This window comes from Carassius carassius, chromosome 18, assembly GCF_963082965.1.
Source record: "Carassius carassius chromosome 18, fCarCar2.1, whole genome shotgun sequence".
In the NCBI taxonomy this organism is placed as follows: Eukaryota; Metazoa; Chordata; class Actinopteri; order Cypriniformes; family Cyprinidae; genus Carassius; species Carassius carassius.
In genome coordinates this window covers 2,457,910-2,475,343 of record NC_081772.1, presented here as the reverse complement: position 1 = coordinate 2,475,343, position 17,434 = coordinate 2,457,910, and the positions used below count along the sequence as shown (strand labels likewise).

Here is a 17,434-nt window from a genome sequence, read left to right as displayed (position 1 = left end):
TGAAACTCCAGCGATGGCACACCTCCACATCTGCATCTCTCAGTTTGTGTTTCTCACCTTTTGCCATTAAAGAGGTCATGAACTGAGAAATCAAAATTGATCTTTTGACCTATAAGAGGTCATTGTGCGAGTATGGCTAAACCCCGCCTCCGCAGAAGAAGATCAACGCCTGCTTCTACATCACTGCCTTTTAAGCCCCGCCCATAGATTCTACATCTCTTCCTTAAGCTCCACCCACTCATTTGCACAAATGCAGGTCTACACAGAAACCAAATGTTAAAGATCCTTTAAAGATAAGAATCTGTGGAAAAACAGAGTCTTTGCATTGCCTTCCTTCTGATCTCAACATTAAGAAAAGAGTGGATGAATCATAACAGTGGACGTTTACTTACGAGTCTACAATCCGTCATGTCTATCCAAACAGAGCGCTTTGCCTTTTTTTATGTAAAATTGTGCTAACATTATAAGTAGCCCTCAGAGAACAGTACAAAATGATAAATAAAGAAAACGTGACCCCTTTAATTTATCAATCTGAGTTACCTCATGCCAGTCGACAAGATTACACATTGGGAAAGTTGTAATCTCTGAAGATTACGCTTGACTCTTTCCTTCTCTTCGTCTTCAGCGTGTTAGGCAAACAGTGATCACATCCTGTCTTTCCCTTCGTCACCTTCATTTTCTTGTTTTATGTAAGCTATATGACTATATACTGTAGCTTTAATATCTACTGGATTCCTGTGTGTGGTATTTGCCCACATTAAAACGATAGCATTGTTGTTGTGGTTGCGTATGTTGCTGCTAGCATGTTTCTAGGGTGTTTTGAGCAGTGTATGAATTATACACAGTCTCAACTATTATTTATAATGTCTGCTAAAGGATCAAATGTAAAACATATATATGGTATAATATAATAATGTAATGGTCATTTTCATGGTGCAATCTGTCAGTGTTTGTCTCTTGCAGAGCAAATTGTATTTCATTGCACTTAGCATGGTTAGTTAAATGTCAGTTTTACAAAACTTTTTGTAACGTTCGTATGGAAGCCTGTTTCCGTCACACACACACACAAAAAAAAAAACATTGTGTCAAAGGTAATTGTGACTTTATTGACTTTTTTTCTTGGAATTGCGAGTTTATATCTCTTTAATCTTTATTATTACTGAAATGTTTGAAAAGTTTGTTAGAATCATATATCTACTGTGGCTGAGAGAGCTGAACGTGCTGCAAATCTAAAAAACACCTGCAAATTAAGAAAAAAAACTTCATCAATTTGACAACACATGCGCTGCAAATGCTCACAACACAACCAAACAAAGAAATGCACTGCTAATAAAATGTATTTTTATTTGGTTGTGTTGTAAGCATTTGCAGCGCATTTCTTTATTTGTTTGCATTGTTTGCATTTGCAGCACCTGGTTCAAACTGATGAAGATGTTTTCTTGATTTGCTGGTGCTTTTTCTATTTGCATGTGTTTTCTGAAGTTGCAAATGTCAATCTTGAGTACCTACCTATAGAGTAGAATTGCATCCTTAATATCTCTGAAGAGTCTTTAGTTTTATCAGATTTATAAAAGACTGCTAGAGCTCCTATAGGCGTGCTGTGGGCGGCGCTAAAGAGTAATGCGCTTGTGATGCTTTTGCGTAGCGATTGTCTGCAAGCTGTGACATTGACATAAATAAAACAAAACAAAAACTTTATTGACTTACATTTTATTGGTTTTGTTTATAAAACATTCGTCACCAAAATTCCAGGAACAAACAAACAAAAACAGAGAAACAAACTGCATCCACTGTTCCCTTAACACTGGGACTTACATGAACCCTGAAGGAGTGGATTTGGCACAGAAATACTCCAACTCGTTTTTTGAAACTTTCCATGTTTAGTATGATAGTCTAACTCTTTAACAGTGTAAATAAGTCAGAATGCATATTTATATATATTCTTAATATATCATATATTATTGTTATTATTATTGTTTTATATATACTGTATATATATATACACACACACACACACACACACTCCCGTTATGTTTGTTTGTATGTTCCCTTAACGTTTATAATGTGTGTGTCGTATATTGCTATAAACACAACTAGAATAGAATAGAATAGAATAGAATAGAATAGGCTTGCCACAGTATATTTTGTTAAATAGTATTTATATATTATATAATTTTTAATTGTGTGCATGTACATAAGAAGAAAGTGTGTATGAAGTGATACAACATAGGAGCCGAGTAATATGTCTTTATTCGTTCTGTATGCAGAAAGGTCTGTGTATACAGTATTCAGGGTTGAAATGGTTGTAATTTGTTTCTGTGGGGGATGTTCTCTCTGGGTTATGTAAGTCTCTGGTCAGGATACTTGGAAAAAATTTAACAAGCTGCTTTTTGGCTTAAATAGTTGTTATCATAGGCTTTTTTGTTTCGTTTTTTGGCTGAGGAAAGCAGGGTGATTGTTGTGACACTGAGGATGGATGTCAGTGCAGGGTAGTTGTGTTCAGATCCAGCACGTTTGGCAGTGCTGAAGTGGGACAGAGGCAAGACGAGTGTGTGTTTCTGTTTTTGAGTCTTCATGTGAGACACCGTGAGTCAGCATCACAAATCTCCAGTCATCACTCTGAGCTCAGCGTCCACCAGGCGTGTGTCCTTTAACCCCCACCGATCAGACGCCCTGACACAGTCATTTCAGTCTGCACACAGATTATGTGCATTTATATCTTATTTCCACTTGGGATGGGTCTGGAAGAGTCCATTAGTGAGTTTAGCTGATAAATTTGGGGATTAAATTAGAGACAAAACTTCTTGGAAGAGGCTTTTAGTGTGCTGAAAGTGTTATATGTTGAAAATAATTTATACTTATTCATATTTCATACTAATGTTTAATTTATACTTTCAAGTGTGCAGAGGCAGTGTTTGAGTGTAGATAACTTTTGACACTTGCTCATTCACTTCTCACATGCACATGTTCGTGTTCACGCTTGTTTAAAAAGTGTGTTCTTGTTGTGCTCCAGTTGTTTTGTAAGTACATTTGTTAAGCATCCAGCACTGTGAGATCAGTTTATTATCTGTCCAGATGTAATTCTGCCTTTTGATTTTATAAAGTGCTTGTGTCTGTCCAAACGTGCGTCTGTAACAGATGTCCCATCTACTGATCTCTCTTATGCAACACGCAAATACATTTGAAAGATTACAGGATAAGAGGTTAATTGCATTATTCTAACATGATGGCAAGCAATATCCATCCAACTCAACTTCAGTGGTTGAAGTTTAGTGTGTAACTCATCTGTCATGAATGATGCTTCAAATCAACCAGATTTTAAGAGATTTGATTTCAAATTTCTTGTTTTCACCAAAAAAAAAAAAAAGTCAGAATTGTGAAAGATAAATGCAGAATTGTGAAATAAAGTCAGTGTTTGTGAGATAAAATGTTGCAGTTACCTTATTTATTTTTTGTTCTGTGAAACACAAAATATGTTCCCAGATACCCAGAATTCCGAGTGTTGTGAGACACCATGTAGTATTATGTTATATAAACACACAAGTGCGAGGTATTAACTATTACAGATATGCGACATATACGTGTAGAATTGCTAGATATTAACTCAGAATTGCAAGAAATAAACTGAATAGTGAGATATAAACTCAGAATTGCGACATGTAAAAGCAGAATCGCAAGAAATAAACAGATTATATATCAACTCTCAGTTGCAAAATAAAATCTTTGAATTGCGATATATAAATGCAGAATTGCCAGATACAAACTCAGAGCTGCAAGAAATAATGCAGAATTGTGGGATATAAACTCAGAATTGAGATATAGACTCATAATGTCTGAATTGTGAGTTGCAGTTACCATTATTTCTTATTCTGTGAGGGAAACAGGCTTCCATAGAAATCAGACTTATGACTTTCCCTTGCAAGCCCACTGATGAGTTACACAGCAAGGTTCAACACTGAAATGTCCCAAACCACCAATTATTGGAGGAAAGCATGCTATTGGTCATCCGTCCGTTCATATCTAATGATTTGTGTAAGTACATGTTCCTCTTTACTGATAATCTTGACATCTTTGGCTCTCGTGTACTACACTTATCTTCACATTATTGGAAGCTGAAGCGATCTTCCCTGCATACTCAGACGGGAGATTCATGCTTGGCTAATGGTCTGCGATGATCGGTAGCTGGAGAAATGTGACGAGCCAAAACATTGCAGCCAAACGTCCGTTTAACCACGACACAATGGAGCAGTGAGTCTCCACACTGAGCTATTGTGAGAGAATTCATGATGAGCACAGATGAGTGTGTGTCTCAGGAGAACATGACGTGTTGACTCTCACACATGACTGACATTCTCATGAAGTAATGTGTGGAAACACAAAAATTAATCTGCTCTGTTCCAGTTCACATACTGCAACTACTGCACATATTACTGCACATACTGCAGTGTTCAACTATTCTTGTTGTATAAAATATGTATGCTGTGCACATTGCACAAATTTGTGCATTGCATGCTAATGTATCCCACAATGCAATTTGTTTACTTTATCTTCCAAATCCAGTGTAAAGAATGAACCTGTAGTATTAGTATACTACAGCTTTTTCTTGAATTACTACAGCATGACAGCATTTTAGTGCTGTGTAAAAAAAATACAATTAAATTAAATTAGGGGAACAAAGTCATATTTTAAGAATAAAGTCAAATTTATGAAAAAAGTTGTAGCATTGAAAGATTTTTTGAAATGTTTTTATTGTATTTCTATGACTTTATTCTCGTATTGCTATGACTTAGTTTTGGTCATTTTGACTTTATTTTCTCAAAATATTAGTAATTAATCTTACAAAGTTACTACTTTATTCTCGTAATTTTCTTCATTCTCAAAATATTAGACAAATAAATATAGGCTTTATTCTCTTTATTAATTTTTTAAATGCCGTCGAAACTCTTTGATCATATACTAAAAAATGTGTTTACATTAAATTAGATAACACTTTCTGAATTAAATTTTGCATAATTTCTACACATGCACTTACTATGTTAAAGAAATTGTGTATATTGTGCAGTGTTAACTAATACTACATACTGTATACAGAAAAAAAGTGTATGCCATGGTGAAAATGTAAATGTTATTTCCCATAAACGGTGAAGAACAAAGTAGATATATACAAAACATACAGTAAATATATAAATAAATGAATATGTTTTATTTTTATTCAGAACGTGCATGTGAAATTGATCAAAAGTGACAGTAAAGACATTGATAATGTTACAAAAAGATTTACATTTCAAATAAATGCTTTTCTTTTTAACTTTTTGTTAATCAAAGAATCCTGAAAAAGAAAAAGTATCACAGTTTCCACAAAAATATTCTTTCTATGCTGTTTTCAACATTGTTAATAATTAGAAATGTTTCTGCAGTATTTCAAAATATTACAGTTTTTACTGTATTTTCGATCAAATACTTGCATCCTTGGTTGTTGGAAGAGGCTCAGGGATGATCAGAAGTAGTTTATATGCATTATATACTGCAGAAAGAGTAAGAATAATATGGTAGGATGCTATTTTGAGCACCTGTTCAATACCATTTACATACTATTTGTAAGAAGTGTGGCAGTAAACAACCATTTCTCTTTTGTACCCCAACCAAACACAGCTAAACTGCTGCTTTTATTTGCTTGTTATAAATGGTAAATGTTGACAGGTTCTAGAGAACTAGGTGTCTTTTTTTTTTTCATTACGCAATGCCTTATGTGAAGCTGTACTGTTTCTGTTCTATCATGTTTTCTTGCTGTGCATCTGTCTGGGTTTCACTGTGATTATTGTTACTCTAATTACGAGTTTAATCACATTAACATAATCACAGTATTCAGTTAACATGAGCTCTGGTTTAACAGCACTGCTTTAATCACATTATAAAGGCGCATGTAAATCGTCAGTGTGAAATCAGACAGATTGATCATGTCTGATGAAGCTCTAATCATTGCATCCCTTCGCCAGCCTTGTTCATATTTTCAGACAAGAAATATTGATATGTTCCCTGCTAAACTAAGAGCATACATGACGAGTGGCTGCTTATTGAATCCGTTGCCTGAAATGGAGCATAAAAGTCACCTTCACCTATCCAGGAGTTGAATCTATATGCTACTATTCTTAGAGCTCGCTTAGGAGAGACAGTGTTGACTCATGGTGAAGGACAGGCTGCTTTTGCATGTTCTGGCATTTCTAATGATGTCCTGCTGCACAAGGGTTATCTGAGGCCTTGTGGAAGTCAGCTGTGGTTGGAATAGCATGCTGTCATAGTACTTTTTGCATTATGTATGGTGTGCACAGTAGGTGAATGTTCTGTATGGAATACCGGAATTACTGTACATGCAATATTTGCTAGAATGTGCTGAACACCATTAGAGCAAACGGTGAAAAATACTGTGTTCCACAATGAAATGGACTCAACTTGACCTTGAAACAATATCAAGTCTAAACAATTTTTTTATTATATTTTATTATTTAATAATTTTATTGTATTTTTTTATTTATTTTATATTTATAAAAATGTATTTTACATTTACATTTTATGTATTTATTTGTATAGTTATTTATATTTTACTTGTATTTAATTTTACGAAATTAATTATTAATACATTGTATTATTTATTGTTCTAATGCATTACATATCTTGTACCTTTAGTTTGAAATTATATCATATATATAGGCCTCTATATATATATATATATATATATATATATATATATATATATATATATATATATATTATTACAGTTGCTTCAAACAAACAAGTGGCTCATTTAATCAAGTTTTTAGGCTATCCTTTGTATAAAATACAATAAATTAAATACATATTGAAAATACAAAATATAATATAATTTTACAATATACTGACATGAAAGCAGATCAGTTTGTTGTTATATTTTTTTAAAAATGTAATTTAATTTACTATTAAACTGTTGTTATTCCTGTAGCTCATAAAATATATGATACTAACAAAAAGGTACGGGTTTGTTTAACAAGAAATGCGTAAACTGATAAAAATAAATACATAAATACTTTTAATGCAATGCAAGTAGCTTTACCAAATTGCATTAATGTGCATGTAAATGTTCAGCATTGAATAAGCACTCTGCATACTGTTTGGTATGTACTGTATTTTTTTTTATAGAAATGCAGTGCAATAGCAATGCAATAACAACTGGACAATTAATAAAGGCCGCAATCTGAGTCAAAAGATGTCGGAAAAACTGTGTTTGTTCAGTTATCCCTGAAAATTGCCAGTGCACACCATTTGTGTAAAGACATCTTGCATTAAATCAGATAATAAATAATCAAAATGATAACTGGAATGTGTCTGCTGAAGTTGTTACATTGTTTCACATGCTGTTTTAATAATAGCATGCTTGTACAGTATATGCTCTGCAGTAAGCTGTCCGCCAATATTTACACATACATTCACTCAGATTTCTTTTTGTCCCACTTTTGCACTGACAGTTAGGTAAAAAAAACAACCCAACGTTTTTACTGTGTACAAACAATAATTTAATTACAAATACAAAATGTTGCAGAATAATGTATTTATTTATTTATTTTACGCTTTTATCCAAAGCGACTTACAATTGCTATATATGTCAGAGGTCGCACGCCTCTGGAGCGACTAGGGGTTAAGTGTCTTGCTCAGGGACACATTGGTGTCTCACAGTGGATTCGAACCCAGGTCTCTCACACCAAAGGCATATGTCTTATCCACTGTGCTAACAACACCAATGTAATATATGAATGAATAATAGCCTAAAGAACCTTTGTGCCAAAAGGGTTCTTGTCATTATAGAACCTTTTTAGGATAAAAAGTTCTTTGGAGTTGAGTAAAGAACCCTATGGTTCTATATAGAACCCCAAATGAATCCTTTTTTCTAAGAGTGTTGTCCAGTGTTGGGCAGTAACGCGTTATTAGTAACGCAGTTACTTTTGACAGTAACTAATACTGTAACCCATTACTTTTTAAATAAATTAACTCTGTTACCATTAACATATGGTACACTGTCCGTTACTTTTTAAAAAATTAATGAATTTTGACTGAAGTGCAGCCTAACCTGTTTGCAGCAGCGACGCATTGTAGGATTGGTGGATGCCAACCACTGTAAACACGAAGACGCACTGTGGGCGTGTCTCCGTTTATTCAAGTATGTGCGGCAGTCATGGCGAGTCAAGACGAGAGCAACACGAGTTTCTCAAAGTGATATGCTCATTATTTCACTTTAGTTGAGCATAAAGACAAAAACCTTTTAGTCAAATGTAAGCTGTGTCTTTCTGGTTCGAATGTCCTATCCTAGCCCACGAATTTCTGATCCATGTGCTCAGATTTTGTAAACCGTACCCTCGGTTTTTGAATCTGTACCCACGAATTCATAATCTGCGCGCACACTTTCGCAATCCGTTCCCATGGATTTGTAAACTGTAGCCTACTCACGGATTCATGCAGCAAGCTCCTACGTGTTAACATACAGTTTTAATTAATATTATTATGTGGAATGGGTCTACAGTAAAGTGTCTTAAGTGATTCTCTGTATGTTTTTCTCATACAGGTGAAACATTGTTGAAAACATGCAGCCTGTCTCTACTGTGGAGTCGCCAGCTTTCAGTCAGCTCCTTAGCATGATAACATAGATTTCATTTTTATACAACATATATGTAAATATATATATATATATATATATATATATATATATATATATATATATATATATATATATATATATATATATATATATATATATATATATATATATATATATATATATATATATATATATATATATATATATATACAGTACAGACCAAAAGTTTGGACACACCTTCTCATTCAAAGAGTTTTCTTTATTTTCATGACTATGAAAATTGTAGATTCACACTGAAGGCATCAAAACTATGAATTAACACATGTGGAATTATATATGGAATTATATACATAACAAAAAAGTGTGAAACAACTGAAAATATGTCATATTGTAGGTTCTTCAAAGTAGCCACCTTTTGCTTTGATTACTGCTTTGCACACTCTTGGCATTCTCTTGATGAGCTTCAAGAGGTAGTCACCTGAAATGGTCTTCCAACAGTCTTGAAGGAGTTCCCCGAGAGATGCTTAGCACTTGTTGGCCCTTTTGCCTTCTGTCTGCGGTCCAGCTCACCCCTAAACCATCTCGATTGGGTTCAGGTCCGGTGACTGTGGAGGCCAGGTCATCTGGCGCACAGTGTTGGGGAGTAACTAGTTACATGTAACGGCGTTACGTAATTTAATTACAAAATTATTGTAACTGTAATTAGTTAGTTACTAAGAAAAAATGAGTAATTAAATTACAGTTACTTATGAAATTTTTAACGATTACAAAGGGGATTACATTTGAATATTTACACACATCCACATACAGATTTAACTGATTTCTTTCCCAAATTGCACTGACTATTCTGAGACATACCGCCCTAATAATTTCCGGGATGCGGAAATACAGTCTGGTTCGTAGAATCCAGTCATAAAAACGGAATGCCTAACGCGGACGGAATATGCCACATTTTGGATTACTAAATCAAAAGTAAGTCATTACACTTGAATCAAAACATGACATGGACTAGTGTCTGTGAATATAAAGCCCCAAAAATGCAATATATGACTTGCACAATCTGCGTGTCTGTGGAAATCAGGCGCGGAATGGACACCGGGAGAACCGGGACAATTCCCGGTGGCTTGGCAGCCGATTTTGCCCCACTATTTAATATCATTATTGTATAATTGCCTGCCGAATGTACTAAAGCGATCATTTGCGAATCCGCCATTTGATAATTAAATCTCTAATAAGTCATGAAGTGTTAGTCATGACTCGCGCGCTCTCCGCGCCTCCGCCAAACGGTTTGGATCAGACTCAGAGTAATCAATGCGAGAGAGAGAGAGAGAGAGAGAGAGAGAAAGAGAGAGAGAGAGAGAGAGAGAGAGAGAGAGAGAGAGAGAGAGAGAGAAAAGAGTGGACTGTGGAAGCGCACAGCTGGAGCAGAGAAGCAGAACTACTGTTCAGGGTTTTAGGTCAGTTTCATCTGTAAAGATGCTTTTTTGTCTTTGTTTTTTTATTTATTTAATCAAGCAGCAGCACGTTGCTCATCAGTCATCACTCAAAATACTATATAAAGGACATCATTATTATCTGTTGTAATGTTACAGTAGTAATTTAGCTGAAAAATAATTCCGATTTTTCTTTATAGGTTTAGGGGGAGCTACGACAGACAACAACACAACCCTTACGAAAATTAACATTTTAATATTTAACTATAAATCCAGAGAAAATGGTTACTATTGTTTAACTGTGATAACCAAAAATTTAAAATTATTTTACAAATGGATTTATTTAAAAATAAATACAAATCCATTTGCAAAAAAAAAGAAAACAAGGTTATTTTACTTTTATATAGGCTAATAAAAGCATGGTTAATTTTTTGTAAGGGAAAAACATGACTCATGTACAGTATTAGGATTTTTCTATAAAGATATTGTAGTATTGTAGAGTATTGTATTGTAAAGTATAGTTTTGTTCAATCTTGAGTATTAAAGTCATGAGAGAGATGGATAACGGCGCAAAATAAAGAGACTGAAGAGAAAAATGGAAGTGAAGGTGCAGTTCAGGAGAGAACTTTTAATTATTTTGCATGTCCCCAAATTAAAGATTTAAACCTTTTTTATGTCAGGTCCATACAAAAAATAGTTTTGTCCATGAATTTGTTTGTATGAGTTTGAATATTTCAGTCTGAATTTTTTTCCCAGTCCGCCCCTCCTGTAAATTAATGGCAAAGACATGGTTTCATTTTCTACACATAGGCCTACTGAAGCTCGCAGTGTTTTCAACCTCTGCTGCCTCAATATAGGAGTACACGAGCACATAAACATCATTTCTAGAACTGCTCTGTGTCACTTCATGTGCATTTTACTTATTTTGAGAAAACTATCATCATATTCGCGAATCATTTGAGTCAGTTTGGAAGTTTGGTGCAGGTTCGCGAATCATGGATGATTAAAATGTGATATTAAGTTACTACACACAACCTGTAACCCAACTTTGGGTTGGTATAGCACCTTCCCATCTGTGGGTAATTTCAACCCAACCAATTGGGTTAAAATCCTGTTGGGTTAAAAGTTACCCAACAGTTGAGTTAATTATTTATATTAATTAACATTATTAAAAATGACTTAATACAAGCATATTTTGAAACTACTTCGTTGTAAATTACAGATTTTATTTTAGTATGCAAATAACACATTTACAAATATATTTTAAAATATTTTATTTAAATGTACAAGAATGTGTAAAAATACAAATGACATTTTCAAGATGTACAAATGTGTCAATTCATATTCATATCAAAACACACAAATGTGCTAATACAAATGTGCCACAGCTATGGCCTAATGGTTAGAGAGTTGGACCTGTAACTCGAAGGTCACAGGTTTGAGTCTCAATGCTGGCAGGAGTTGTAGGTGGGAGGGAGTGAATGAACAGCGCTCTCTCCCACCCTCAATACTCATGGCTGAAGTGCCCTTGAGCAAGGCACTGAACCCCAGTTGCTCCCCGGGTGCTGGATCTATAGCTGCCCACTGCTCTGATTGTTTGTTCACGGTGTGTTCACTTCTCACTGCAGTGTGTGTGCACTTGGATGGGTTAAATGCAGAGCACCAATTCTGAATATGGGTTACCATACTTGGCAAATATTACGACTTTCAAATAAAATTAACATAACATATAATTATAAAACAAAAAATAATCATAAACCGCTTCATTTCCGTGTATGATGTGCACACCATTTTTCCATTTGTGTGGTATGGTGCAGATGGGAGGAAGGGTTTTAAAGACAATTTCTGCACGAAGGCCTTTAAATGACAAAAGTAGAGAGAAAGCACAGGTTAAAAAAAAAACCCTAAGCTTACAGTTTAAATTTGTACAGTCTTTGTGGGGATCTACTATCATTTGCACTAAGAGACAGGCTATACCAGTTTTCACAACCTCTAGAAAATGTGTGGCAATATTTGCGGCTAATGTGAGTAAATTTGACTGATTTGGACTTGTAGGGAGGAACAAAAGTACAGTGTAAATGAAAGGAAGCTTTGTTGGACGGAATGCGACAATACACTTATTTCACCTCATTTGTATTTTTTCATAATTTTTGGAAGTCATAGGTCTAAGTAAAATTGAAAACTTATGTATCATTAATTTAAATAGATTACTTACCTTGAAATGTTTCAATTAACAGGCAGAAATTCTATTGTTGCAATTTTTCCTTCACGAAAAAGTCCATTGTCTAAAACATAAGTATAAACACATTTAGTACAACACATTTAAAAAACATGTCAATCAATCTAGGTTCATAAGAGAAATTGCTGTAATTATAGGGTATTCTGATAGATGCATAACAATATTCAATATGAATAAACCATAAAAACACTATTACTGTACAATTAATTAATTAAGACGAATTTGAACTTTTATAACAGAAAATTGCAGGTTCATTCAAACGATTCTCACGTAGTTTGTTGTCTGTCGCATGACTGATGTGTGTGAGCTCAGCTCGCTCGAGCAGTTTCTTTCACTGGTCCGATCCGATAAATGGTCCGTGCAGCTTTTCTAGCTTAATTCTAATGATTTCGTCAAACTTTCACATTTCACCAGACATTTTTATTAACTTAGTAATAGTTGTCTAAAAGGTTTTGCAGCTAATCTTTTAATGCATTAATGCTAACGAACAAACAGGAACAGCATTCATTTACAATCGATCTGATTCTCTGGGGGAAACAAACGGACTAAAGGGAATAATTTTTTTTTTTTAATGTATTAAAAAAAAAAAATTACGTATAAGACACATTACTTAATGTTATTACAGTTATATACATCATACGATTATATTAACAGTTATACCCTCAGGGCCGTATGGGGTTTGCAGGGCCCCGCAGAAGGTTGTACCAGTGTGCCCTGTTTGTATTGTTTAATTTGTATGTTCGTTCATTTTTATTTATTTGTGCTATTTAAACAATGTTTAAGTTTTTTTCAAGTTTGGTCAAGTGTCCAGGTACAGAAACCGAATAATTAAATGTAAAATTGCACTGGATAGTCTTCAATGAAAAATTAAATATACAATCAAACCAAAATTTACTCAGACCTTCAACATTTCTCACAATATTACAGTTTTATTTGCTATTGTTTCTAAAATGGATATTAAATATGACAAGAACTTAGAGTTCAACTGTGTCAAACAAATTTGTCTTGATAATGTCATAAGTTTGATAGGAATGCATTTTTATTAATTTCACTAGTAGTTCACTGTATGAAGATTCTTTGGGTATAATATTCATGGGTCACAGTTCGCTTAATTTTACTATAGCCTACTCACTTACATAAATGTATCATAGTGTCCCTAAAACATATAAAAAATTATATCTGGTGTCTGAATAATTTTGGGTTTGACTGTGCATAAATTCTTGTTAAAACTACGAAGTAATTCAGTCAAGAGTAGTGAGTGATTTTCATTTTCATTTTCTTGGATTAACATTACAGCAGCTAGCAGGCGCAGTCACGCGATTGGTATATGTTCGTTCAGGTGCAGGAGGGACTTCGAGGGGAACTTAGAAGAAGACAGCTCGGTTCAGTGTCGCTGTCCGTGATACGCGGCTCTCTCTCTCTCGTGTGCACCGAACACAGCGCGCGAGTAACCAGCTACTCTGTTAAGCTTTTCCGCGTCTTGTGTTTGGATGCTTTAATGTTTAAATCGCCAAGCGGTAAGGCTTAAAAACACGTGAAAAAGATAAGCTTTCGTGACGACGCTCAGCAGTGGTCCATCAATTGTCCTGAGCATCTTTTTAGGCTGGCCTCAGCCAGTCGGTTGAGATCGTTGCCCCATTTCCACATGCTCTAAACATCCTGAATGTTAAACTTTCCAGCTCAGCTCATTTTTCTGTCGTGACTCTGATTTTAGTCATATTCAGTGGTGTTTATAAATCTCCAGTCCGTCTAGCTGTGAGCAAGAAATCTCTCTTCTGTTTATGCATCAGCAACGTATTCATGAAAAGTGATTAATTCCTGGCTTTATGTTAAACAGTTCTGTTTGCGGACGGTCTGTGTCTGTGTGTTCATGATCACCAAGGAGTATTTATGCTTCTAAGGACGCTGTGGTGGTCTTAGAATCAGACTGTAATCGGTCAGAAAACATGTCACCTCTTCTCTCCAAGATAAAGGTTGAAGAATTTGTTAAGCAAACACTAAATACGAAACTGCATAGAAATAACCTTGCAACCGTGAAGCAACATTCTAAAAACAATTCAGAACATCTTAACAACCACATGGTAACATCTTTCCTGCAAACCCATGGGATTGTTTCATAGAGAAATTCAGAATGTTGTTTCACTTAAAAAAAAAAAAAAAGATTTCATTCCTCTGTATTTTTGTCTTGTTTTCCAAGTCTTAGACCAAGATACAGTTGTTGTTTTTTGCTTCTCAAGTAAATGTATCTTGATTTAAGAATTCCTAGATATTTCTAAAGGAATAGGACATTTTTGCAGAATCCACTGTAAGTTGCTTTGGATAAAATGTTTGGATATGACTGTAAATGTGTTTTTGTGTCTTTTACAGCCATTCGTGAATTTCCAGATGACATTTTCACCAATGCTGAGAGGAAGAGCGGTGCTGTAATGCTGCATATTATAGCGGTAAGAAAGTCCATTTATCTCTCTGTCTCTTTCCTTAGATTAGCAAAGAACATTTAGAAAATTGCATCCTGCAAGTTTGTGGGAAATTTTATCTGGGTTATTTTTGCACAGAAGTTTTGTAAAGGTATAAAAGAGTGAATTTGGTCACCACAATGATGTGGATTCACTCCTGCTGCCTGCTGTGATTTAATAGCGTGCGTCTCTGCTGTTTTCAGTGTGGGTTAATCCACTGCTAATATGACAAGATTTAACTCCACCAGCCATGAGCAGCACAATTAAAATCTGCCTGTGGTTATGTAAAGCAGCCGCTCTAATGCTCTAATGTTTGCATCACCACAGCTCAGGTCTGAATTATGCATTCACACAAACAATCATGATGTGTCCCGTGTGTGGGATTTCTGTCCTTTGGTGCCCCCTGTGGCTAGAAATGGAATGAGGAACTATGATTTAAGCTGTTTGTTACTGTAAAGTTATTGCTCATGAAGGGGGTTGATGCTTTTTATGATTAAACAGTCTGTAAAATACCTAAGCAAAACCTACAAATCATCTGATAAATGCTAGTGAGTTTTATTGGCACATTTGATGTTTATATGTGGATTATTTTGGCTGTCTTAAACCACGACACCACACGCAAAACCACAGTTTTTTCATGCAATGGGCATTTTTTAAATATGGGGTCATTTTGCTTCTATCACTTGTATTTCTTCAGATTATTTGAAAAAAAAATCCAAAATACACATCACATTATCAGTTTGCATCTCTATTTCAGTTTATTATACATATTTTTCAATGCTGTTTTCTCAAAATGAGTCATAAATTTCCACTTCAGCAGCACTTAGGTACATCAAACATTTCGTTTTTTTCCTGTCTATACTCTGAAGTTTGGTAATGTTTTATTTGTACTGTTAAATATTATTTTCGTAGTACTTTTGTCTCGTTTTCAAGTTTTCAAAACATTCTTGACTCGAGATACATTTACTTAAAAAGCAAAATGACTTTAGATATTAAGTCTTGTTTTCTGAAAAATGTATAAAAATTGTTTTTTATTTTTGCTTAAAACAAGAAAAAATATCTGCTAATGGGGTTAGAAAAATAAACTAAATCCTAATTTAGGATGGTGCACAGCCCGTGGCTGTTCTGTAGGCAAGCACCAGTGTCTTGAACTTGATGCCAGTGTAGAGAGATGAGTAGCAGTGTGACATGGGCTCTCTTGGACTTATTGAAAACAAGTCGTGCTGCTGCATTCTGAATCATTTGGTTTGATTGCACATGTTGGAAGTCCAGCCAGAAGAGCATTGTGATAGTCCAGGCTAGAAATGACAAGAACTTGGACGAGAAGCTGTGTTGCAAGATTCCTGCCTGAACTCAATGGGATTATCGTTGATGAGCCAAGTTGGATGGTAAACTGGTGCTGTACTGATGGGGTGGCTGCGAAGATGAGAAGCTCTGTCTTTGCCAGATTGAGCTGCAGGTGCAAGGTCACTTGTTTGAAAGGATGGGTAGAGCTGAGGGTCATTAGTATCGCAAAGGTAGGAAAAACCATGTGCCTGAATCATGGGTCCCAGTGATGTAGTGTATATAGAGAAGAGGAGGGGTCCAAGAACTGATCCCTGAGGCACCTCAGGGACCAGTTGATGTGATTTGGATACCTGTCCTCCCCAGGTTGCCCTGAAGGAAATACCTGTGAGGTAAGACTCAAACCAGTGGATTCCAGTTCCGTTGATGCCCAGCGTTGAGAGGGTGTACAGAATGATTTGATGATTAACAGTGTCAAATGGAGCAAATAGATAGTAGAAGATTTGGACTCAGCTCTGACATTCTGTACTGCTTCAATATTAAGTTATTATGCTTCTCAAATAAATGCATCTTGATTCAAAAATATTTAGATATTTGTAATGGAAAACAAGGCAGAAATACTAAGTAAGATTTTTATTTATTTATTTTGTAGCGTGTCTGATTTATGATTAACATTTTATTCATAAATATTTCCTGAAAAGGTTTTTTATTTTATATATTTTTTTTCTGTCTATTGACTATTTTCTCATTTATGGAGTCATAAAAAGAGAGATACAAAATCCTCTCTGTAAAAACTTGAAATGAAACAAGAATTGTGAGTCATAAAGTCACAATTGTGAGATAAAATATCGCAATTCTTACTTCTTTCCTTGAAATTCAGATTTTTTTTTCTCAGAAGTGAGATATATATACTTGTAGTTGGGAGTTAAATTCACATTTTGAAGACTAAGTTCTCAGAATTGCAAGTTTATATCACAGTTCTGACTTAATTAAAAATAAAAAAAGGGATTTGCGAATTTTTATCTCACAATTTTGACATTTTTTCTCAGAATTGCGACTTTGTTTATATCATGCAATTCCGAGAAAAAATGTCAAAATTGTGAGATAAAAAGTCGCAAATCCCTTTTTTATTTTTTATTCAGTGATGGAAACTGGCTTCCATACTTTTCACCTTTAGTGACTTTAACAATACTTCTCTTGCTTATGCTTTGTCAAAAATTATCTATTATTGTCAAATTTAATTCCTGATTTTGAAGAAAAAAAAATCATATTACATTTATATTATTGTCATGGGTTATGTTCAGTAGCAAGGCATAGGAGACAGAAGGTAAAATAAAAAATGCTCAGTTTAATAATGGACTCCAAACTCCGGTAGATAAGCAAGGGAAAACTCAACTTA

At 34.7% G+C, this 17,434-nt stretch overlaps 1 protein-coding gene across 2 annotated transcripts in view; it reads left to right on the top strand.

Annotated features, from left to right (window-relative positions):
• The window catches only part of LOC132092097 (sodium/potassium/calcium exchanger 4-like), a 44,236-nt gene that overhangs the window by 12,505 nt on the left and 14,297 nt on the right, over nt 1–17,434 (top strand). For both annotated transcript variants that reach the window (XM_059498175.1, XM_059498174.1), the window contains exon 3: nt 14,663–14,739. In XM_059498175.1, the coding sequence (XP_059354158.1) occupies nt 14,663–14,739 (77 nt within the window). The remainder of the gene's footprint in view (nt 1–14,662; nt 14,740–17,434) is intronic.